Source organism: Diceros bicornis, chromosome X (assembly GCF_020826845.1).
Source record: "Diceros bicornis minor isolate mBicDic1 chromosome X, mDicBic1.mat.cur, whole genome shotgun sequence".
NCBI classification, from domain to species: domain Eukaryota; kingdom Metazoa; phylum Chordata; class Mammalia; order Perissodactyla; family Rhinocerotidae; genus Diceros; species Diceros bicornis.
In genome coordinates this window covers 20,507,006-20,530,658 of record NC_080781.1, presented here as the reverse complement: position 1 = coordinate 20,530,658, position 23,653 = coordinate 20,507,006, and the positions used below count along the sequence as shown (strand labels likewise).

Sequence of the window (23,653 nt, the reverse complement as noted above, 5' to 3'; positions counted from 1 at the left end):
GAGAACAAGTTCTACATGTTAGAAAATATTACTGGATCAATGTTAAATTCCCAAATTTGATAATCATACTGTGGTTTTCTAAGAGCTGTTCTAAGGAGACACATACTAAAGTATTTAGGAGTAAAGAGGCCTGATGGCTACCATTAACCCAAAGGGTTCAGGAAAAAAAATAACGTGTGTATGTATTATATGTGTGTGTGTGTGTGTGTACCGTATATATGTGTATGGTGTACCATACGTACACACACACACACACACACACACATATGGAAAGAGAGAGAATATGAATGAGAGTGACAGAACAAATGCTGCCAAATGTTAACAATTAGTGAATCTGGGTGAAGGTATATGGGAGTTCTTGCTACTAGTCTTGGAATCCTTCTGTTAAGTAGGAAATTATTTCAAAATTGAATGTTGAAAAAAAGAAAAGGAAGAAATGACATGCATGTGTTTGGAACAGCTATGGAAGAGGAATGGTGAGGAGATAAAAAAAAAAGCTGACAGTAATTTGTTTGAGTCTATACTTTGTCAGCAATTCACTGTGAAGCCCCTGAAGTAACTTTTTTTTTTTGGTGAGGAAGATTGGCCCTGAGCTAACATCTGTGCCAGTCTTCCTCTATTTTATGTGGGATGCCTGCCACAGCATGGCTTGAAGAGCAGTGTAAAGGTCCACACCCAGGATCTGAACCTGCGAACCCAGGGCTGCTGAAGCGGAGCGCACAAACTTAACCACTACCCCACTGGGCCGGTCCTGAAGTAACTTTTACATAAGCAATAGTAGACGGCTGACCGTCACTGCCACCAGGACCAGGGCCTTGAAAGTCATCTACCCTACCTAGAATCTCCACCACTGTGACCCCCAAGAGTGATTATATACTCTCTGCTGGAAAATTTCTAATGATGGTCTTGAAGCAATAAAGAAGTCTCATGCAAACAAGTACTTGCTGCTGCTTCTGAAATAAGCTACAAATTTAGGGTAGAATGCAACTCACTATGAGTTCAAAGCCACCGTCGTCATCTCTCTGATCTCTCCTGGGTTCTAGGGTCGGTCCCTGCGCCTGCCACAGTGAGGAGCTGCTGCTTGTCTGGGACAGGAACTGGACAGTGGATCTCTAAGACCACCCAATACAGTGTTTCTCCGACAATTCATTCTCAACCCTAAGAATTTATTATAATTAATATTATTGACGAATGATTGTTGGATGTCCACTTTCATTCAGCAGCCTGGCCCCCATTAACCCTTTAAATGCAACTAATTAATAGTTCCATTCTCCTTACATCTGTCCACTTCATTCTCTTCCCCTAAAATGTTCTCCTTGTCCCTGCCAATTCCACCCACCCATCAAGGGGCAGTGCAAAGCCACAGTTGGCATGCCCCCCCGCCTCTATGCTCCCACAGCACTTCCTCTGTACTGGCTTAAGAGCACTTTTTGTGTCTGGTCTCCCAAACTCCTCCAGCCTTCTCCACATTGACATCTACCTTGCTTTTATAATACAGAGGAGACATGCAAGTGTTTCTCGAATCTATGCAAATCCCTTTCTAAAAATACACGCCTGCTCTTACATCCTACCACTCACCAACCTCACCCTGCTTACCTAGCGGGTAGTTTAGTCACAAATACAACTTCCTCAATTAAATAACATACACTTTAAGCATCAGAGCTACACCCAATTGAACTTTCAGTTATACTGTTAAGATTTTTCATACTTTCCGCAGGCAAATGAAGCACAGCCGGCACTGATATTTTTCCAATCTGAGGTTCCCTTTAAATGACTTAATTTTTCTAAGAGAAGTACTGCATCCAAGGAACTTCTTTCAAGGGAAAACGAAAGGAACATGGGTGAGACTTGATCAAAGTGACAACATCCCCCCAGCCAAAGGATTGCAGACCTGCATTGCTATTCCTGTATATTTTTCTGTACTTTCCAATTTTTTTCGATAAGCGATCACATTTATAACCATCAAAAAATTTTGAAAAGTGAAGAAAGTGTCTAGTAGAGTTTAGAAGTATGTTCATTAAGACAATTTAAATTGCCAGTTGAAAAAAAACAAACTTAATTGTCTGGAAAGCCCGGCTATCTCGATGACTCATTCCCACACAGGCAGGACGGGGACTTTTAGGGAGAATGGTCCCAATGCCAAATGTTCAGAGCACTATGGGAAGACCCATCTGAAGCCACATTATTTACTTACCAACTCTGAACCAATCCTACTGAAGGGCGGTTAAGCAAATTATCAGGCAGAAGATTAACTTCTCGCATTGTGTTAGCCAGTCGCACAGGAAGCTCCTTTCGTAGAAACATATATGAAGTTTTCTCACACGCATTATCTCTCCCTATTAAGAGACGAAAAATGTTCCATGAGTTTACAGTCTAACAGATGGAATAATAAAGTGCTCTAATGGTAGCACAGTTACTGGTTAGGAAGAGAAAATTAAATAATCCTACAGTCTCTAGTTAAATTTTTATCATTTGAAATAGAGAATTTAAGAAAATAATCTAATTAGAATAGAAAAAGAACACTTATTCCAAGAGGCAACCTTGAAAGCAGGGTTGTTGTTGTTGTTTTTTTTTTTTTTTAACACAAATACATTCCTAGTGTTACCAGCAGCAATATAAAAGTGACCTGGGATATAATCGGAATTTGTTTTCAAATAAACACTGTGGGAAAACTGCCAAGCACAAAAGTAGGAGAACATGTAAATCCACTCCTGTTCATAGGGGTTTCCAGAAGGCAAAAGATCCATTCATTCCACAAATATTCACTGACTGTGTGGCGATTGTTTCTTAAGATTTTCTTCAAATGTGTTTCTTCAGGAGCCAGAGCTCTGTCATTCTGGGAAGCGGCCACAGACCCCAGCTCTGACTGAGACACAGGACTCGGGACGTGCCGGAGAAACCAGCTCCCCGGGGGCGCTCAGAAGGGGACTGATCTACTATGGCACATCCAAGAGGGGAAGACACTGTGTTGACTATAAAGACAGAGGTCAGGGAGTCTTCGGTTGGTTGCCCTGAGCTGGCTGCGCATAAGATTTACGTAACTAGGGCACAGTGAGAGAAAAGGTACCTGGCCACCTGAAAGCGGAAACTTGAGCCCCTTCCCCAGCTGCCATGTGACCAGGGTAGTTCCGTGACTGGTCTTGCCCTCAAGCCCCAGCCCTGCTGTAAACCCAACGATGGCTGGGGGATGAAGGACACGATGGAAAGGACATGAGCTTTGGGGACAGAAATGTGCTTCAGTCCCAACTCCTCCATTTTGGGTACGGGAAACCTCTGCTAAGCTTAACCTCTCTGAGCCTCAGCTGCCTTAATCTGGAAAATGGGGATGAAACCAGGTTTTGTAAAGACTAAATGTGATAACGTGTATGGAACCTGACACAGAGCAAGTGTTCAAAATAAACATTAGTCCTTCTTCTATCCTCTGTGATCCTTACTGGTCCATCCCAACTCCCTCACACTCAATAGCCTTTTCCGTTGCTCCATACTCCCTGGCAGCTGTTCAGAAAGGGACAACCTTGGGGCCAGGCCCAGAGAGAGAGAAGGAGGGCTCATCTAACAATTTTCTCCTCCAAACTCACCTCATTCTTCCAAATGTGATAAAGGCAGCAAATTAAGAGATTCAGAAGTAAATCTGATTTTCTAACACTTCCAGCCAAGTTCTGGTTTATTCCTTTCCTCTCTGCACCTAATAAGACTAGAAATAACCCACTTTTGAAAACCATCTGCAGAACCTTCTCCCCACCTCGACCCCTCACCCCACCTTCTCCATTTTCAAAATAGTTAGAATAAAAGATCGGTCCTAAAAAATCCATTCCTTTCTTCCCTCATTCTGAGTGAGTATATTGAAGGCCTCTGGTAAATCTTTAACTGATGATTCTGTCTTTCACTTTTCCCCAAAGGAAAATACTCACTCCAAGTAAGGGGTGTAATATCCCAGCAAACACTTTCCGACATCTACTCTACGCACATTTATTTGGCCTTAGACAATTAACATTTAAAATGACTCGGTTGCTTTATTTCAGATAATATACATCATTTCTAAAATGTTCTATTTAAATATCATTTTTAAAATGAATCATTTTAAGTGCAGTAAAAATGCTGATATTTAAAACAAATCACAGTGAATCTTATTATAAATGAAGGATTATCTAAGTTAAAATGTACATCTACATTTTCACATATCAGGAGAAATACTTTGCATCCTGGTTAAACAGAAAGGACATTTTTTTTAAAAGCACAAAACAAATGTTGATGTTCCCCCTGTAGGAGAAGGAAGTTAGGGAATGGGGGAAGAGGAGAAAGAACCCTGTGGCGCTGGGAGAAGGGAGAGTGGGCTGGCAGGCGCCAGGTGGCAAGGGGCGGTCAGGCTCATGTCTGTTCTCAAAACCCATGGGGCTACATGGTTTCAAGATTTCAAGATTTTCAGATTTTAGCAAGGTAATAAAGAGTCCATCCGTCCATTGTGTAATATGGCCTATTATGTAGACACAATGTAGCTGCAGTGAAATCTGTGAACATTTACACTGAGCGGGATAAAGACCATGGCCTCGGGTCAGTTCAGGCCAGGTTTTGCCACGGAATGAGTTCTGGCACCAAAGGTATAAAAAAAGAACTTCAATGTTTAGAGCTTTTTGGACTTCAGAATTCAGATGAAAGGCTGCAGTCCTGCAGAACAGTGATGCCACCATCAGCGCCAGAGTTAGCCTTGAGTTTGAACCCTGACTCGAGCACCCACAAGCTTCACGAATGTGGGCAAGTGTCCTTACACTTCTAAGCCTCAGTGTCCATAAAATAAGAACAGTACCTATTTCGTAGAGGTTGTGGTAAGCGTTAAAAAGCGCTTAATATTTAACATGAACAAGTTCTTAAAATTGAGAAGGGGGGCTCATTAAATAGCAATCACTAATGATGCTCATGATGGCCACGCAGAACAGCCTGACACCATGGGGTGCAGATCAAACAGTCTGATACTTGCTAAGCCCTGAGAGCGCGACTGCATTCTGGTTCAGCACGGTCGCTTGTGCTCATGGGATGATTCTACATAATTAAAAAGGGATTAAAAAGGATTAAAGTAGGTTCTGTGTCCCTACCATCCACTTTTATTTATTTTAAAATAAAAGGCCTGGATGCCTACATTGGTCAACTCTGCACTAACTAGAAAACTTAACTACTAGGCATGGTCTAAGATAACCCAATTTCAGGAAGCATTTATTGTAGCCTCCTCGGATTACCAGCCTTTTATAAACTAGTGTAGAAAGAAACTTTATTTTGTCTCTATATCCTCCATGGCACCAATCAGAGTGCCTCACCTACAACAGCTTCCCAATGACTTATTGGAAGAAATAGATAATATTTTCAGAAGTTTATATTTTTAAAAAAGAGTACCTGAAAAGTCTCAGGTTTTGCCTCCTACATTCCAATTTAGCTTTAGAGACAAATTCTTTGTACTCAGATACCTTAATTATACATCAGCTTAAACAGGGGGATAAGTCTTTTTTAGTTAGTTAATTGTGAACCTAAAAATAAATATGAAATGCCTGATTTTTTTAACCTTTCTGTGGTTTGCCTCATATAAGTTGAAAGTATTCTATGTGTTAACACTGGATACTCAGTTTCAATCAAAGAATTTCAACAATATTTTTTTTAGTAAACTTATCAAAAGCAACTTTTGGTTTTAATTGAATGTCCTCTCAAAAGAATTCTGTTTTTATGTCTTCTGGTGTATTGAGTATTATCCAGTTCTTCTTCCCAGTTATTTGACTGCATTTTTTCCCCCACTTACTTGGCTTCTCTACATTCCTTAATTTTGATTTTCTATTTTTATTCTGCATTTCTCTATACACATCATCTTATTCAAATTTATCAGTTAAATTTTTCCCTAGTATCAGTTTAGAAGATGACAAGGAGGGAATGGGTGTGGGGCATGGAAAATTCTGACAGTGAACACAAACAAGTCTTCAGCTTAAATACACTCCTGTGTATTTCTTCAGTTTTTCTTCCTCATTTGATGACCCTGTCATTCTCTTGTTTTCTGTTTGTTTTTCATACTTTTCCCTTTCACTGAGCAGTTGGAGACAATTACTATATTTGCAAAAGGTCTGATTTGCTTTGTCTAGAAAGGTTCCAAATAACATTCCATTCACCAAAATATAGGATGAATAGACACAGAAACACAAGCGACTTTCAATTTAACGCAGGGAGCCCTCTCAGTCATGGTCACCGATAAGAAAGGAGCATTTGACTAGCCTTTTGAGAGCAAGAATTCAGACCTACTATTCTTTACACTTGGTTTCCATAGTGGCCTATATTTCTGGTGAATCTTTAATCCTCTTTTCAACTAATTTACAGGAAGCAGAAAAAACAATTATTTCTTCAGTTATGAACTGACCTGATAATATATCTTATAATTAAAGCAGAGGCCTGAGCACATGCCCCCCTAAAATGTAGAGTCTCCTGTCTGGATTATTTGAAGGCTATCTTTGTCCACATCTTGCAGCTTTAGCACTTTTGGGGGGATGATTTGGGAGTGGCAGTAATGGAATCAGGGAGTGGAAAGGGAGAGCAATAAATGGAAAAATTACTAGCAAGGCACCAAGAACAGAATGTTCAGCTCATTCTGATAACGCTGCTTTTTCTAAATACTGTCAATTAAATGTTTGAGTTTGCAATATATTTTTACCACTAACCATGTTAAAATGGGTAAAATATAACTGAAAAAATAATATTTTAGGGGCAGCTCTTTTTCTCCAGTTGTATTTATAAGATTTCAATCTTTTGAAAACATTGAATTTTAGAATCATAAGTAATTAATTCTTGGACTTGCCAGGGTTAAACAATGATTGATTGAATAGTCCTTCAAAAGAAACAACCGGAAGTGTAAATGGAGAGCTACCAAATGATTGTGAATATCCTTCAAAAGAATCCCTTTTTTTTTAGCTTCATTTATACTTTTAAAATATACTTTTGTTTTACTCCATGTCCAGAAGTACTATTATTTCACTGCCTGAGAAGTTTAACAGTTTTCCTTTGTTTGGGAAAACTTATTCCTGAATTTAAAAAGAGATCAAAATAAGTAGTGGATTTGGGGTCTACTAAACTTGAGGCTGCCCCCACTCTAGGCCAGACCATGTTTTGGTTATTATTACTAACAGCGAGCCAGAAACTTCAGAGCCCAAGAGTCAAAGCCTGGGGATTTCACACACACCTTATTCCCTATCAAATTCAATGCCCCAACGGCATCCAGATATCACACTACTTCTTTCAGCCCAATGTCTATTTTATTATGCTCGCAGATGCTGCGGGTCAGGAATTCAGACAGGACACAGGAGGGACGGCTTGTGGGACCTCAGCTGGGAAAACTCAAAGGCTGGGGGAATGACTAGCCCATGGGGGGCTGGAAGTATCTGAAGGCTTCCCATTCACAAGTCTGACCCTTGGGCCCATCACTTGCTGACTAGTAAGTAATCGGCTGCCAGGTGGCCCCTCCATGGGCTTCCTCACAGGATGGCGGCCTGGGGCTAGTTGGATTCTTGCATGGGTTCAGTAAACACGGCAGAAGCTGCACGGCCTTTTATGACCCAGCCTCAGAAGTCACACAGCTAGCCCCCTTCTGCCATACTCAATTGGTCTAAGTAGCCACAGCCTGCCCAGACTCCAGGGGAGGGGATCAGACTCCCCCTCTTGATGGAGGGCTGGCAAGGGCACATCGTAGAAAAGCATCCTCATGGCCATCTTTGGAAAATGCAATCTGCCCTAACATATTCATGAATAGGTGTAGAAGATGATTTATTTCTCAAATTATATTTTAAAGCACTCTTCTGCCTGAATTTGTTTCCTCTGGGGTCATCTTTTTGGCCATTTATTTATCTTAGTTTCTCTCTCTCTCACTGTGGGCTTCCCTGAGATGTCTGGCGATCCTTGTTCAGTAATGCTTGCGAGTAAAGCAGCCTAAAGACCACCTAACTGAGGACCCCAAATACCTGATTACATAGGGCTTTTTGGTGGAGTCCTACCACCACACCAGCTTCCCTAATTCTCCTTAAACAGTTCATTCAGTGTCTTTGGAGAAGAACCGCCTTTTTGCCCTTTACCTTGCCTAGGGGTAACTGCCTGCCTACTAATATTCTGATGGTCGGGGTGGAGGGTGACCCTATTGTTTGCAGACTTCCAGTTCATTCTCTGGTTCTCACCCAGCCAGCCCTACCTGTGACTCCCACCCTCTACCTGCCCTCTATCCATGGTACTGCATTACTGAGGGCGGAGTCAGTCCCTCCTGGGCTCTGCTGCACCTAGCTCAGCAGCCCCCTTGGCCACAGTGCCTTCTGAGTATGTTCTAGACCCGAGCTGTCCAATACAGGAACCATCAGCCATTAGGGGAAATTTGAATATTCAATTTTATTATATCAATGATAAATTCCCCACTGATCAGTGATAAGTGTATCATGGCTATTAGGAGAATACTCTGATGCTTAGGATACACATACTTAAGTATCTAGTGGTAGTCATGATGTCTGCAACTTACTCTCAAATGGTTCAGCCAAAAAAGCATGTGTTGGGGGGGGAGGGAGGGAGGGGGAAGATAGGGATAGGGATGGATGGAGGGGAGAGAGATACAAAGAAAGTATGGCAAAGCAACTGGTGAATCTAGGTGCTAGACATGGGTGTTAACTGTATTCTTCTTACAACTTTTCCTAAGGTCTGAAATTTTTCCAAATAAAAGGTTGGGGAGGGGGGGCCAGCCCCGTGGCTTAGCGGTTAAGTGCACGCCCTCCGCTACTGGCAGCCCGGGTTCGGATCTTGGGCGTGCACCGACCCACCGCTTGTCTGGCCATGCTGTGGTGGTGTCCCATATAAAGTAGAGGAAGATGGGCATGGATGCTATCCCAGGGCCAGTCTTACTCAGCAAAAAGAGGAGGACTGGCAGATGTTAGCTCAGGGCCGATCTTCCTCACAAAAAAAAAAAAGAGGAGGATTGGCATGGATGTTAGCTCAGTGCTGATCTTCCTCACAAAAAAAGGTTTGGGAGGGACATTGTAAACAACCTAAATAGCCAACAATAAAGGAATAGTATAATAAATTACAATATTGTATATTTACATGAGGAAATATGTAGTCATTAAAAAGTGTTTTAAAAGAAAAAAACAGTCTTCTAAAAAAGGTCTTCCTATAACTAGAGCCATTCTATTATTTAAAAAAAAAAAACCCTCTAGAGCCATTCTATTCTAAAAAATATATATCAAAATCTCACACAGAACATGCTACTATATGCAGATCTTCCTCATGGGGTCTGAAGCCCACGGTACCTTCATGTAATGATATTTGTTGTTGTTATAGGAAAAGAGGGTACAAGGTGATCATGACGGAGTTCTTAATTAAGGTAGGTGAGGGTCACTGGATCCTTCTCTGAAGGACATCTGTCTCTGTGCTGAGGGAAAATGAGTAACATCCACCAGCACCTTGAGCCTCTCTCTCTAGAAATTCTCTTTGCCTACTCTTTTGAAATACTATATATGTCCATAAACAGATTAGCAAGAAACTTGCCCCTCTGTATGCTGGATAAAGCCAAAGCAAGTTGTAATGGATTTCACCATGGGCCCACAACTTGTGCCCTCTGCCTGAGCAACCCCTCTGCCATTGCCCCCAGTCACTGAGTTCTATGTCCCGTGGGTCCCAGGATTCCTCAGAAAACTGAAGAGCCCATTAGCACAATACCTGGCACACAGTAGGTGTTTAATAAATATTTCCTGATTAGAACTGAAAATTAAAATACCTAGTAAGTTTCCATATAAACTTACTATAGCAAATAAAATTCAGGAGTGCAAGGTAACATTTGCTGGTAACAGTAAATTCCTCTTATAGTCAGATCATTCTGCATATTTGGTTAGGGGTATTCAAATCCTTAAAGTTAGGGGAAGAGGAGCCAAAAGATAGGTAGGAAAGTGATAATAAAGTGGCAGTAACTGTCAATGTGGTGTGTCAGGCCAGAGAGTGGAGAGAAAGGCACAGATGTGTTCAGAATTGATATCACAAATAGAGCTTTCACCAGCTAGAGCATGTGAGCAACGACTGTATCCAAAGCCACCACACAGATCCATATCAACCTAATTCCAGAAGGGGCCTGAGGATCTAGTCCTAACCGTGGGTTGGTGAGTTATAGGATGCCTTGTTGTCATGGAAGCAGGAATAGTTAAGTAAAGGTCACACTGTAGTCATCTTTGAGGTTAACTGAGGCAAATGTTAAGTTAACTATTACAGTGAATGAAGAGGATCCAAAGCCAATCACACTCAAAGCACAAAAGAACTGAAAGTGCTATGTTTCTTGGAAAATGATCAGTTTATATAGCTGAGACCTTCAGTCAACAAACTTTAATTAATATTCAAGGTTAAGAGCTCCCTACGCAGCTTTTATTCTCAGCAGGAAGCTGATTTCATCCAGGAAGTGCTGCGTCACTAACCTCCCATAATAAAAGCACAGCCAGTGTCTACTGAGCACCTACCAAACGCCATGCATTGTGCTGCACGTTGTCAATTTCACGAGTGCAACAAGCCCATGATGAAATGCTATCATCTCTCTTTTGTAGATAAAGATGCTGAAGTGTAGTGGGATTAAGTGATCTGCCCAAGCTTGCACTATTGGTAGACACCAGAAATTAAGACTTGAGTACAAGTCTGCATAGACTGCTTCTCATATTCCCAGAGACAACAGGCAGACTAACAAGCGGTGGTGGTCCTCAGAACAAGAATTGTTTCAGTGTAAGTAAATGAAGTAGGTATCAATCTGATAGTTTGGAAATGATAAGACTTGATGAGCATTTGATTACGCAATTTCCTGACTGTCTAACAGAACGAATTCAGACAAAACCTCAGCATTACTAATAGACACTCTGTTTGCTAGAAAGAATTGCATTGGGGCAATGGTATATTATATTGAATGAAATGGTATACTGTGCTGAACTGAAAAATAAGCGTAGGTTTAAAAGCTCAATCTACCTGAATTTTACCGGTGGTTCTGCCCCTAACTTTGCTTAGGTAAGATACTTAAATCATCTAAGCTTTAGCATCTTCATCCAAGAAATGGAAACATACTTCACCTGGATGTTGTGAGAATTATAGCTATATCTGCCTACTATTGTGTCTGGCAGAGAGTGGTCCATAAATGTAAGTTCCCTTTGCCTCCTAGAAAGAATAATTTCTGGTTCACTTTGCAAGAGGTGACCAAGATGTTACGTCAACAACTAGCTGATGGTTTGGGCAGTCTCTTTGTTACTCCGGGCTTCCACTTTCCCATGTGTAAAATTGGGGAGGTTGGACAGATGGTCTCTAAGCTCAAGTTCCCACTGAATGAATCTAAGCGGATAAGATTTGGGTTTGTATCTCTACATTTTACAGTTATTTACCCTACCCCAACCTTGCCTAATAATGTAAATTCTGGGACAACTCTGGCGCATGGCTAGGAGTAAGCGGCCAAGGAAAGCAGCGAGAAATCAAGGAAAAGAGTACCCACATTTACATTAGTTCATCTATTTGTGTTCTCCATCAGGAAAGCCTCCAAGGATACTTCGGATAAAGGACAATCGGGTTGACACCTCACACATTCCCCAAAACAACCCCCATTATACAAACCTTCAAGGGAGAGGTAGGGACAGCAGGAAAGCATGCCACAAACTCACAGGATTCATAAATTTTGGCTGGCAAACATAAATTTCTGTATTTGTCCCAACGTCTCATTTATCTATAAGCTCCTCAAACGCAGCGACTCGGCCCCGGCAATTTCCCAATGCTTCTCAGTTTCCATTTCATTCTAAATCCAGCGTGTTCAACTAATGCTGATGGACTCCTAAACTACTTAAGTATTAACCTTCAGCATCTCACAGACTATCCCCTAAAGTGTTCATAGCTCTTAGGCTTAGGCAAAAATTTTACCGGATCTAACACAGTAGTTCTTAAGTTTGGAAGCATATTACAACCACCTGGGTAACTCAAAAATACCAGCGCCTAGACCCTACCTCCAGAGGTTGATTTAATTGGCTTCTATGAGGGGCAGGCACCACTAGTTTTAGGAGCTCCCTAGATGATTCTCTTGAGCAGCCAGGACTGAGAACCACTGACTAGCCTCTAATCACAGAACATTCAATGAGGGAAAACAAATCACAGAACTCCTCAGGCTCAGACAGAGGCTATTAAGCATCCCAAACTTGTCTATTTACCCATCTATTTTTAGTCTCTATTTTCATGTTTCAGTTTTGTTTCAGCCTCTTAGACCACAAACCTCTTCATAGTCTTAAGAGACTTTTCAGCATTATCAACTATCTTTTTTCTCCTTCTCTTTTAGATGATCCTAAATGGGGAAGATAAAAACTGCTGAACACACTCATGAAGCAAATGGCTGTACTCCAGGACGTGGTCTCTTGACAAGCGGCGACAGTGCACTTGTCGATCCTTTCCTCCAGTGTGTTTTTTCCCCAAAGGATTCCCACACCCAATCCTTTCCTACTTTCTCAGCTACAGAGTGGGTGTAAGACAAGCAGGTGGTGGGACCCCTGGCTCTACCACCTACTGTATGTGTGGGTAATTTTCTTACCTACCCTGAACCTCAGTTTCCCAATTTGTAAAATGGACATGACTGTTGTGAGAATTCCAATACCATATTTTATACCAGGTGTTGATAAGCACTCAGCAAATGCTGGTTGAATCTACTGAGTCTTTTTCAGTTTCAAGCGAGTCCATTTTAATTTCCTCCTCGAACAGCTTTACTGAAGCCAAGCTCATGTTAAAGAAGCAGGAATATGAGTACATAGGCCAGAGACGACATGGTGGAGAATGTGTAAAGAGCACTAACCAAATAAGCGGTCCCCCTATGTATGAAGGGCAGTTTCTTGAGAAAGGGAGACTTGCTGTGAGCAAGCAGCTTAAGGGTTTATTAGAAATAAAGTCTTCACTTGAGCACATTATGTGACTAGTATAGGAACAGTAATATAGCAATTACCACTTTGCTTTCTATTTAATCTCAGAAGCAGGAGGAGAAATTAACCAAATTTATACAAAGTCCACAGTCATGTATTAAGGACTAACTGCTACCAAGCTCAAGGAAACATTGTACTCTACTAGAACAAATAAAAGGGAAGGATCGGATCAAGTCCTGAGTATGCTCTGGTCTATGAAAATATAACAATTTGTCAGGAAAAAATATGCATGCTACAAATTTCAAAGGGCCCTACCGTTTTCTGGCCAACAACACATGGGGAAAGATTTAACTTCATGCTTTGGAAAAATGTTAGAGAGATACTTGGAAATTTATTCCTAACAATGAAACGATTATATCCTGACCTCCATGCCCTAGTAAGAAAGAAAGCAGCACTGGTACAACTCAAATGGTCCAGTGGAATTACAGTTCAAATCTAAGAATGAAAATAAAATCATGACTGCTTGGGTGATGCTTAGGGAAATAATCTGCCATCGAGTTAGAACCCCAAATATTCAATTAGAGGGAATATAAATATCGACCTGTGTAAACGTAATAGTTTGCTGTAATTTTTGTGCCATTCATTATGGCAGGAAGTATAATCTCAGTAAAGATGAGACACTGACCAGGAACGGGGTTGTCCTTAAAGTACATGAAGGACACCGCTGTGGGTCACAATCAAACCCAGCTCTGCCACGAGGGGAAGCATGGAGGTAAACTGGCCCTCCCCACCATAAAAGCAAAATGGGTTAACTGAAGATGATTCCAGGCTAGTTTCAATGAACGCCAAGTAATCCTTCCACAGTCCCCTCAGCACATTTTCTATAAGCTAACAAATTTATCAGGAAGAATAAGTGGGCAAGAACAGCAAGAATTTCTAAAAACCTAAGGTAATAAATAAGCAACTGCCCTCACCAAATTTCAACACAAATTACAAGGCAAAACCTAGCATATGATATTTAGTTAAAATCAGAAAAGTTGTTCTATTGAATAGAACCCACAAACATAAACTAGTCTGTGAACTTAGTATGTGATTAAACAGAACCAACAACAGAGATTTGAGGTCTTAACAACTGTTGCTGTGCAACTGGACAGCAGAACAGAGCAAAAATGAGGTAGCTACGAAAGTCTCATCAGAAATGGCAATAAATTCCAGAGGGATTTACTAACAATTTACAAAATGCTATCGGTGATAAATCTGACCATGATATAAGCACTGTAGATGATTGAGTGTATAAAAACTCAGCCTGTAAGGAAGGAAACCGACACCCAGTGTTAACATATGTAAATATATGGGCAAAAGCTGGAACGCTATCACAAAAACTGGATGCAAGAATTAGAGATGATATTCTTTCCAAACGCCTTTAACTCTATACTTTGATAATTACTTTGCCAGAGAAGGGAACACAATGGGAAACAATATTTACACAGCACAATAACTTACTATGCCAAATATACGCAAGGAATTCATGCAAATGATTAAAACTCCAGATTCCAGTTACTAAATGGTCAAGGGCACTTTACACACAACAAAATGCAGAGAATAAACCCACACAGGGAAGAAATAAAACTTCTAGCTTCTATGTTACCTATTATACAATTAAAATCACAAAACCTCATTTTGGCAGGGCTGTGGAGAAACTGGTACACTTAAACTTTGCTGACAGCCCTGCAGATTAAATCCGTAAAATCCCTCAAAGCCTTTCACGTAGTAATTCCACTCAGGGGTACATACCCTCTAGGTAAACCACCAATTACCAAACCAGGAAAAGTCTTCGCTACCCCAAAAGTCACCCTCCAGATAGCCAAGGTATACTGTTGATTACCAGCAAACAGGAGAAACCCAGCTTTATCATTTAAATGCAAATTCCCAGCAATCACTGCAAGCTTCTTTAACTGGGAGCCAAATTGTCTCTGACAAGAATTCTCTTAGACTAGAGGTCGCAAACTTGCTGTAAGGGGCCAGATGGTAAACATTTTTGGCTTTTCTAGCCACACAGTCTCTGTGGCAACTACTCAACTCCGCCGTGGTGGAGGGACAGATGCTACAGATGAATGGGCGTGGCTGTGTTCCAGTAAAAAAAATAAAAACAGGTGTTGTCAAAACCATACAGTATACAACACAAAGAGTGAACCCTAATGTAAACTATGGACTTTGGGGGGTGATGATGAGTCAACGCTACTTCATCAATTGTAACAAATGTCCCACACTGGTTCAGGATATAGATGGTGGGGGAGGCTGTATTTGGGGAGGCAGGTGTGTTTGGGAGCTCCCTGCACTTTTTGCTCAATTTTGCTGTGAACCGAAAACTACTCTTAAAAATAAAGTCTATTAATTAAAAAACAAAACAGGTGGCTGGCCCTCAGACTATAGTTCGACAACCTATTTTAGGTATTCCTAAAATAAAAGGATTTGCCCAACTCTGAAATCAGATTATCATGGAAGTCAAATAACCGAATGCCCGTACAATATAAAGGAAGAGGAAAAGTGGTGATATTTTCTGAGTCCATCCAGTGACAAGTAAGTGCAAGGTATCCCAAATCTTGCCAACAGTCTGATCAATCTCCCAAAACTTAATGGGAGGAAAACACCCAAACATCAATACGTCAGGCAGTGTAGCTGTGTCTCCCCTTCAAAAGCACAGAAAACTACAAAAATAAGGAAGCTGGAGCTACACTTTTAGTGCCCAGAGCCTGATAAACCAGGTTACGCTGCAATCCAGCCCTAGCAGGTCAGTAAGGCCCCAAAGCCAATTCGTTCTTTAAATTTAAATATTGATCAAGATGTAGTAAGCCAAGCTAGAGAGCATTCCCCTAAAGGAAATTGTTCTCTTCCCCTTTAATTCTGAATAGTTGGCTTCTATCTCCAGGCGGGTTAGTCTAATTCCTGGCAACTCCTCACAGTAGAAAAACCTTCCTGCTTACAGAAAGGTGTGTCATGTATATAATATGTAAAGGTAAAAAATAAACACTCAGAAACAGAATGCGATTGTCTTCCCTTTTTCCTAACACAGTTAAAAACCAAAACAAAACCTTTTTGTCTTCTCCAGAAACAAAATCACTGTTCTCCCCGGTGGTAATCAGGCTTCAAGGAGCAAAACGACTTAAAAAACCGAGACTTTTGGAAGATCGGTCATTTGGAACCAAAGTCAACTTCTCCGTGGGTGTGGGAATCTTAAAATACTTTCTAAGGGAAAACAGAAGGCGGGTGGGCCCTTAAACCTCAAGAATTGTAAAAACAGGGAAACTGGCTGCTGTCTTCTAATAGCTAAAGGCTCCGAGGTGCACAGAACCAGTGTGATTATGGTAGAAATCTTTTCTGTGAAAAGAAGGCAGAGTTGTCAGACAACTTGTTTTCTGGCAATTTTATTTGGGAGATGCTATATTTAAATGTGGGGACATTACAGAAGTTTAAACTTATATAACAGCTAACTAAATTAAGGTGACATAATGTTTAATAACCTTTATATGGAGTCAGTAATCACCATTTATGGAATGCCCACTCTGTGCAGAGAGCAAACAGCTGAGGAAGCTGTGAGAGATTACGAAGAGGCGAGTGCCCACCCTCTGCGGAGGCTGTTTAGAATCAAATAAAATAACAGGAGGCAGGAGCAGATGCCTTTAATACAGGTAGAGCTGTGCAAAAGACAAGTGTAAAGGAACTGGGAAATAAAACAAATGGGAAGCAAGTCTTCGGGGAGGTGATAAAAGTGATTAACGAAGGAACCAGCAGTGGACAGGGTGGGGCTGAAAGATGACAAGCACATCCAAATGAAAATGTCAACCATTTCCTAAGAACTCATTCAAGATTCAGAAAGTTCTATCTTCAGTTTATGTAATAACAGTCCAAGTTGTCCTTTTCTTATAGCATGAAGAGAACTTTTAATTCAAAACAACTACTTAATAGAAAGACCTCAAACTTTTGCAAATATAACAAAGAACCACCATAGCATTAACTGCCATTCAAAGACAATAAATTGGCCCCCCAATCCTGAGAGTAACAGGTTTACAGGGGGAAAAAATGTAAAAGCTATATCGAGAAATAAAGTCAATAAATTTTATTTTGAACATGAAAATGTGATGTTTCTACTACTCCTAATAAGAAATTAATATATACTATCTGAAGCCTCACTGTCCAATAGAAATATAATGTGAGCCACATATGTAATTTAAAATTTCCTAGCAGCCACATTAACATAAAAAGAAACAGGTGAAATGTTTGATATTTTATTTAATCCAACATATCCAAAATATTATCATTTCAACATGGAATCAATACAAAAATGTATTGAGATATTTTGCTGTTTTTAATATTAAGTCTTTGAAATCCAGTGTGTATCTTATAGCACATCTCGATTCAAAAGCTAAATTTCTATCAGAAATAACTGACCTATAATTAGATTTCATCAAATTTACAGTTAGGGTAGAGTCACATATCCAAAGTGTTCTAAATATACTTAGAAGTTTTCCAATTAACTGAATCAAGTATCAGTTTTAAATTAAAATTTTAATTCAATCAATTCAGTTTCTCAGTCACACATTTCAAGTGCTCCACAGACTCATGTCACTAGTGGTGACCACACTGGACAAAGAAGGTCTAAAGAAATAATTATAAAGATAATCACTGGAGCCAAAAATGCAAACCTCATTATTAAAAGAAATAAAACAAAGAAAATAAGATATATAATATGGTTTTAAAAATTAAGGTATTAAAAATAGAAAGCAAAAGAAAATTACAGATGTTTATCATTACAGATGACAGATCTGTCATATCAACAAACAAATTGGTTAAACTTAACCACATAAAAGTTTGATTCACAAAGCAAAATCCAACTTTATACTACATTTTAAGACAATATTTAAAGCAAAGTAATCTAGAAAGACTGAAAATAAAAGGATGGCAATGCTCTACCAGAAATGTAAACAAGAGGAAAACAGAGGTCTGAATCTCAATGTCAAATAAGGTTGAATCCAGGCCAAAAAGCATTAAACTAGTAAAAGGGCAGCACTCTATCGCTAAAGGGTACATCTCACAATGAGGACATGACAGTTAAGAATATCTAAGCAGCAAACATAACATTAACAGGCAAAAAGCAAAAAATTATAGGAGAGATATAGAGAAACAGAATCATGTTATAAGGAGACCTGAACTTCTTTCGGGCCATGACAGATCAAATAGATAAAAAAAGTAAAGTATAGAAAACTTAACATAATTAATGTGGTAGATCTGATATTTCAAACTGTGTAATCTGAGAAGTGCATAACCTTTTTGCTGCCCAAGGAACATTCACAGGAAATGACCATATATTGGGCTACAAAGTAAACATCAATAAATTAAAGAAATAATGACTCAGATAACATTCTCTGATCACCATGCAACAAAACTAAACATAAAGAAAATTAAAATCCAGGATGCAACTACACTGGAAATTTAAAAACTCAAACAACTCTTAGTTCATAGAAGAATAAAAATCTGAAGATGCAGAAGAGCTGGGAGGAAGAAGGATGAAACACGATACACATCAGCTGCTAAAGCAGCGCTCAGAGGAATAACTGTAGCCTTAAATATTGAAATAAACAAAACAGAAATGAAGTACCTATAGCAACTAGCAGGATGTGCAACTACAACATACAACTATCTACTGGGGCTTTGGGGAGAAAAAGGGAAAAACAAAGGAGGAGGATTGGCAATAGATGTTAGCTCAGGGCTGATCTTCCTCACAAAAAAAATAAATGTATCTAACTCAAAAAGAAAAAAATATAACAAAATAAGCCCGAGGAGATCTGAGGAAATTAATAAAGTCAAAGTAGACATTAATGAACTAGAAAACAAAAGTCATAAAACTAATAAATGAATCCAATGAAATAGACCACCATTTAATCTAATCAAGAAAGTGGGGAGGGGAGAACAAATATAAAAGAAATAAACGAGGACTAGCCACAGGGAAAATTAAGACTGATAAGAGACTACAACTTAAAAACCTCAATGACTGGAATAATTTTCTAGAGAAAAAGATCAAAAGGAACTCTAGAAGAGACCAAAAATCTATACTGATCATTACCACAGAATAGAGAAAGTTATCAAAGAGCAATGGTCCCCAAAATACACTAGGTTTAAAAGGTTTCATAGGAAGATTCTACCAAGTCTTTAAAGAACAGATAATTTGAAAGATAAATTGGTCTTAGTACTGAAAAAGAAAAAATTTATTTTTTCTGAAACAAGCATGCTTGTTTGATAAGAAACTCTAACAGATCGCACATACACACAACATCTACAGACAAACAGCACATGGATATCAATAGAAGGAACCCAGGAGTTCATCATACTATTCTCTCGACTTCTGTATACGCTTAAAATTTTCCATAATAAAAAGTTAAAATAAAAAAGTTTACTTAAGGGAAAAAAAGTTCTATCTAGATACCGTTTTTCACTTATCAAAAGTTTGGTAACAATGTGGTGAAAGTGTAGGAAAATAGGTACTCTCAAACTTCTAGTGCAAGGATAAACAGACAACCTCTATTTGACAATGCTTATCAAAATTTCAAATACACATACCCTTTGATGTAGCAATCCTATGTTTAGGAATTTGTCCTACATATACACTCATTCATGCATGAAACGATGCACACAATAATTCAGTGTAGCTCTGGTTGTCATAGCAAAGATTGGAAACAATCTACTAGCCAGCAACAGAGAGTTGGCTAATGAATTACGGTACACTCATATAAACAAAATCTCAGAAGCCATATAAAAGGAAATTCTGCAGATACAGATATAGAAAGTTCTCTAAGGTATTAAGTCAAAAAAGCAAGGCCCAGACAAAAGTATAACAAGCTACCGTTTATGCAACAACAGGGAGGCTAGTGGACAAAAGTAGGAAGCTGACTTTTCCACGTCCTTTTGCACCTTTTGAATTTGGAACCATGTGACTATAATCTCAGACCAAAAAGAAAATCTCATTTTTAAAAATCTCACTCTTTAGAAGGCACTCTTGCCATTATAAACTCCTAATCCCTTTAGAACACTTTGCTGTCCTTGCTACACTTGCTAACTATGTGGAAGGCCATATTTCAAGTAGATTGAATTCAAGAAACTTCTATTATTTTAAAGGGCATAGAGAAATACAACACACAGATGAAAGGAGGACAGTACTCTAGATCCAGAAGCTCATCTAATTAGTGGTTCTCAACCCTGGTTATGCTTTAGAACAACCTGGGAATCTTCTAAAAATACCAATGCCCTGCACACCACCCCAGATCATTTACATTAGAAGTTTGGCGGATGGGGCCCAGGCATGAAAACCACTGATCCAAATGCTTTACAGCTGAGGTCCTGGGGGGGGCGGGGCTACTTTCCTCCCCCAGTGGCCATGGGGATGTCTGGAACCATGTATGGTTGTCACAACTGGGGGAAGGGGGTGCTATGGGCATCCAGTGGGTAGAGGCAAGGGATGTTGCTTCAGGACACCTCCCAGAATGCCCAGGACAGCCCCCCCACAACAATGACCTGTCCCAAAATGTCAAGAGTGCTGAGACGGAGAAACCCTCCTGTAAAATAAAATCACTGCTTCTGAAGCGTAACAACCGGTTTTAGTCTTCACATTTAAGGAAGATAATCTCCTTGTTTACTAGTGTGGATACATTAGTATAATGAAGCTATTTCAGTGGCCATAGAAACGGCAATTTATTTGTTGACGTGGTTATAACAAGTACTGTAAACACAAAATTCTGTGTATATCCTTTCTCTGGTCCCTCTTATGTCCCATTTATAAAGTAGCCAGGGAGAAAGTCATAATGTTCACAAAGTGGCAGCCTGTGGGTCAACATGGGCCACGCATCTATTTTGTTTGAGCCCCAGGTCTTTTAAAATATACTGAATTGGTGCCAATCAGCTGCCCCTTCTGGAGCCAGCATATCCCTGGGAGTTTGCCACAGTCTCCATCTCGCTGGTGTCATATAGTCATTTGGAGCTCCCCACCTGGTCCTTTAAGCATTTGAGGTGGCCCTCCCCTGCAGTTTTCTCCAATCATACAAGAGTATAATGCCTCTTTACTCTTCTTTCTCCTCACCTTAAAAATATCCCCACACCCATCCTAAATTCTCAAACTCCCACATCACTTGCCAAAATAGAACTTCTATCAAGAGCCAGAAGAACTAACGTAAAGGTAAAAGTGGAGATGGCCTTTGTGTGACAACTCTCTTCTTCTAGTTGTTGTCATTAAAGATAGGCTGCCTGCCACCCAATTCATCTCTGGGTATTACAAACTAGGCTTGCAGTTTCTAGAAAATTCCACTACAATTATATATAGCTCTTCTGTGAGCTTCCTTATAAGGAAAAGACTTCAATTATTAGGCTTCTTCCATTATCCTAGATTAGTGTATCCCTCCAGCGCTCCCAAAATAGGTCAGAGCCTTTTATGGGAAATATCTATCAAAAGATTTGGGGATTTTCTCTTAACAAGTTCATCCCTTTTCCTTTGAAATTATAATCACACAGCTGTGCTTTCGAGATGACCTGATACAATCCACACGTTTAATTAACGAGGCAAATAAACCCCAGTGAGGTTCAGTCACTTAGCCAAGGCCACACTCTTGAGTTAGTGGCAGAGCAAGAATTAGAACACTCGTTTCCAGATACTGGTCCCATGGGTTTTCCACAATAACACTATTCCCCACTGTGGTTTTCCTACTCAAATAACATCCTTGCCAAGACACCTATTAACATGGGGAGCTGCTGGCTGCTACAGAAATAAATCAACTGAAATTTGGCCAAGCTATTAGAGCTATTCAACTTTGAGGGTGGAAGAAAGGAACTGGGAGCTTCTGGATTCCTTTTATTGTGAATTAACCTAGCTCAGTTTATCCCAATGAAAGGTTAATACCTCCAGAATCTTCTCTAAACCATAAATTAGAGATGGAAAACATGCTATTTATAGCAACATTGACATTTTCTTTCTAAACTCTGAAGTCAGGAGCTGCCTAAACCTCTAAAATTCTCACAAGTGGCCAGAGACGGTAGAGTAAAACTACTGAAAAGCTTTGGGGAGTGAAGTTTAAGATGCAACAAAGATCAACATCTCACTGAACTTTGACTTTCCTCGGCAATCTCTGGCAAATTGGTTGCTTAAAATTTCATTTGGTCTCAACTTGAACCTTTCCTCTCTTCCTATCCCAACTTTTTAAGTAGGACAACATCACACTTTGCATATTGGGTCTTCCCCGAATATTCCAGCTACTCTGCATAGTTTTATGCCTACCTGATACCATCCCTTGACATTCACATAAAGTTCATTAAATGAACAAACGCCCCATTATTTTCCCTTGAGAGCTTAGAACATCTTTGCTGTTCCATTTTATTTTCCTTCGAGGATGCCGAGTTCTGTTCTGATACGTGGGTGCGCACTTTTATTTGCAGGTGTTTCACACCAGCTCCCTCGCATTCAGCAATTGCGAGTATTCGCTCCGCGGCTGAAACGGCACCACTCTGGGGAAACACGATCCAGTTAACATAAGGTGGTGGAATCTATTCCCATCTCAGCTAGGCCTCAGGCAGGTGGGGGGCCAGGTCTTCTGCGCTCCCATCTCAATCGGGGGAAGCTGCGCACCAGCCCACTGGAGAGGGGAGAAGGTGGGTGGGACACAAAGGGAGAGAAGCGACGCAAGGTGCTGGCACGGAGGCCAGGGTTATATCAGACCCTGCTCTGACGCTAGGAGCCCACACATCCGCTCCTCCCCAGCATCTAAAGCATTTGCAGTCCAGGCCTCTAACTGCTTTAACATAATACGAAGAAGAAAACAGTTCAAGTCCTGCCGCTCCGGCCACACAGGAGCACCTTAGAGCAGAAAAGGAACAAACTGCCATTGCATAATTTATTCGACCTCAAGGTGTTTCTAAACAGCTCTTACCCAACCAAGAAAAGAATCTAAAAATAAAAACGTTAAAAAGCCACCGCATTCTGCTCCGAAGTTTTAAGGGCGGTGAGGTCTGTGTCAAGTAGATTTGAAGCTAACGACACAGGTTTGGAGAGTCTCGCCCTGGATGAGGGTCCTCGGACGCCCTTTCCGTGTCTCCGGGTAACCCCCGGCCGGTGTCTGGGTGCCAGGCCCTGCTCCTCCACGCCCCGAAATCGGAGCCCCTGGGAGAGCCCCAGGGCACCCCGGAGCCCCGCCTGTGGTTCCCACGGACTTTGCCCGGAGGCTACGGAGACCCGCGGCGGAGGCGGCGGGCCCACAAGGCAGCAGTCCCGCGGCCCCACACTCACCGAAGTCCAGGAACTGCTTGATGGAGAGCGGCGATGGCGAGAAACGCGAGTAGCGCTCGATCTGCTTGGGCACCGGCTGCTTCAGCAGCCGCCTGAACAGCCGCATCCTCGCCGGGGCAGTGCACAGATCAGCCGAGACGCCCAGGCAGCCGCAGGGACCGGCGCAGCAGAGCCGCGCGGACCCGGCTGGTTCGCCAAGCGCGCGCCTCGGCCTCCGCCTCGGCCTCGGCGCCGCGGGTGCAGCCGCAGCAGCAGCAGCAGCAGCAGCAGCTCCCGGGCCGCAGCCGGCCGCCCGCGGCTTCCCCAGGCCCCGCCCATGGGGGCGGAGCCGGCCGCCGCACGTACGCTGCGCGCGAGGGGCGCGGGGGACACGAGGGGCGCGCGGCTGCACGCGCCGGCCGCTGATTGGCCGCCGCCGCCCCTGCTTTCT

At 41.2% G+C, this 23,653-nt stretch overlaps 1 protein-coding gene across 3 annotated transcripts in view; it reads right to left on the bottom strand.

Annotated features, from left to right (window-relative positions):
* The window catches only part of PDK3 (pyruvate dehydrogenase kinase 3), a 62,558-nt gene extending 39,119 nt beyond the window's left edge, over positions 1 to 23,439 (bottom strand). For 2 of the 3 annotated variants that reach the window (XM_058535588.1, XM_058535589.1), the window contains exons 1-2: positions 23,224 to 23,435; positions 2,195 to 2,336 (exon numbers count right to left, since the gene is read on the bottom strand). In XM_058535588.1, the coding sequence (XP_058391571.1) occupies positions 2,195 to 2,336; positions 23,224 to 23,329 (248 nt within the window). In that variant the 5' untranslated portion in view covers positions 23,330 to 23,435. Of the gene's footprint in view, positions 1 to 2,194; positions 2,337 to 23,223 lie in introns of all 3 variants that reach the window. The other variant, XM_058535590.1, reaches the window with a different exon arrangement.
* Positions 23,440 to 23,653: the final 214 nt, after the last annotated feature.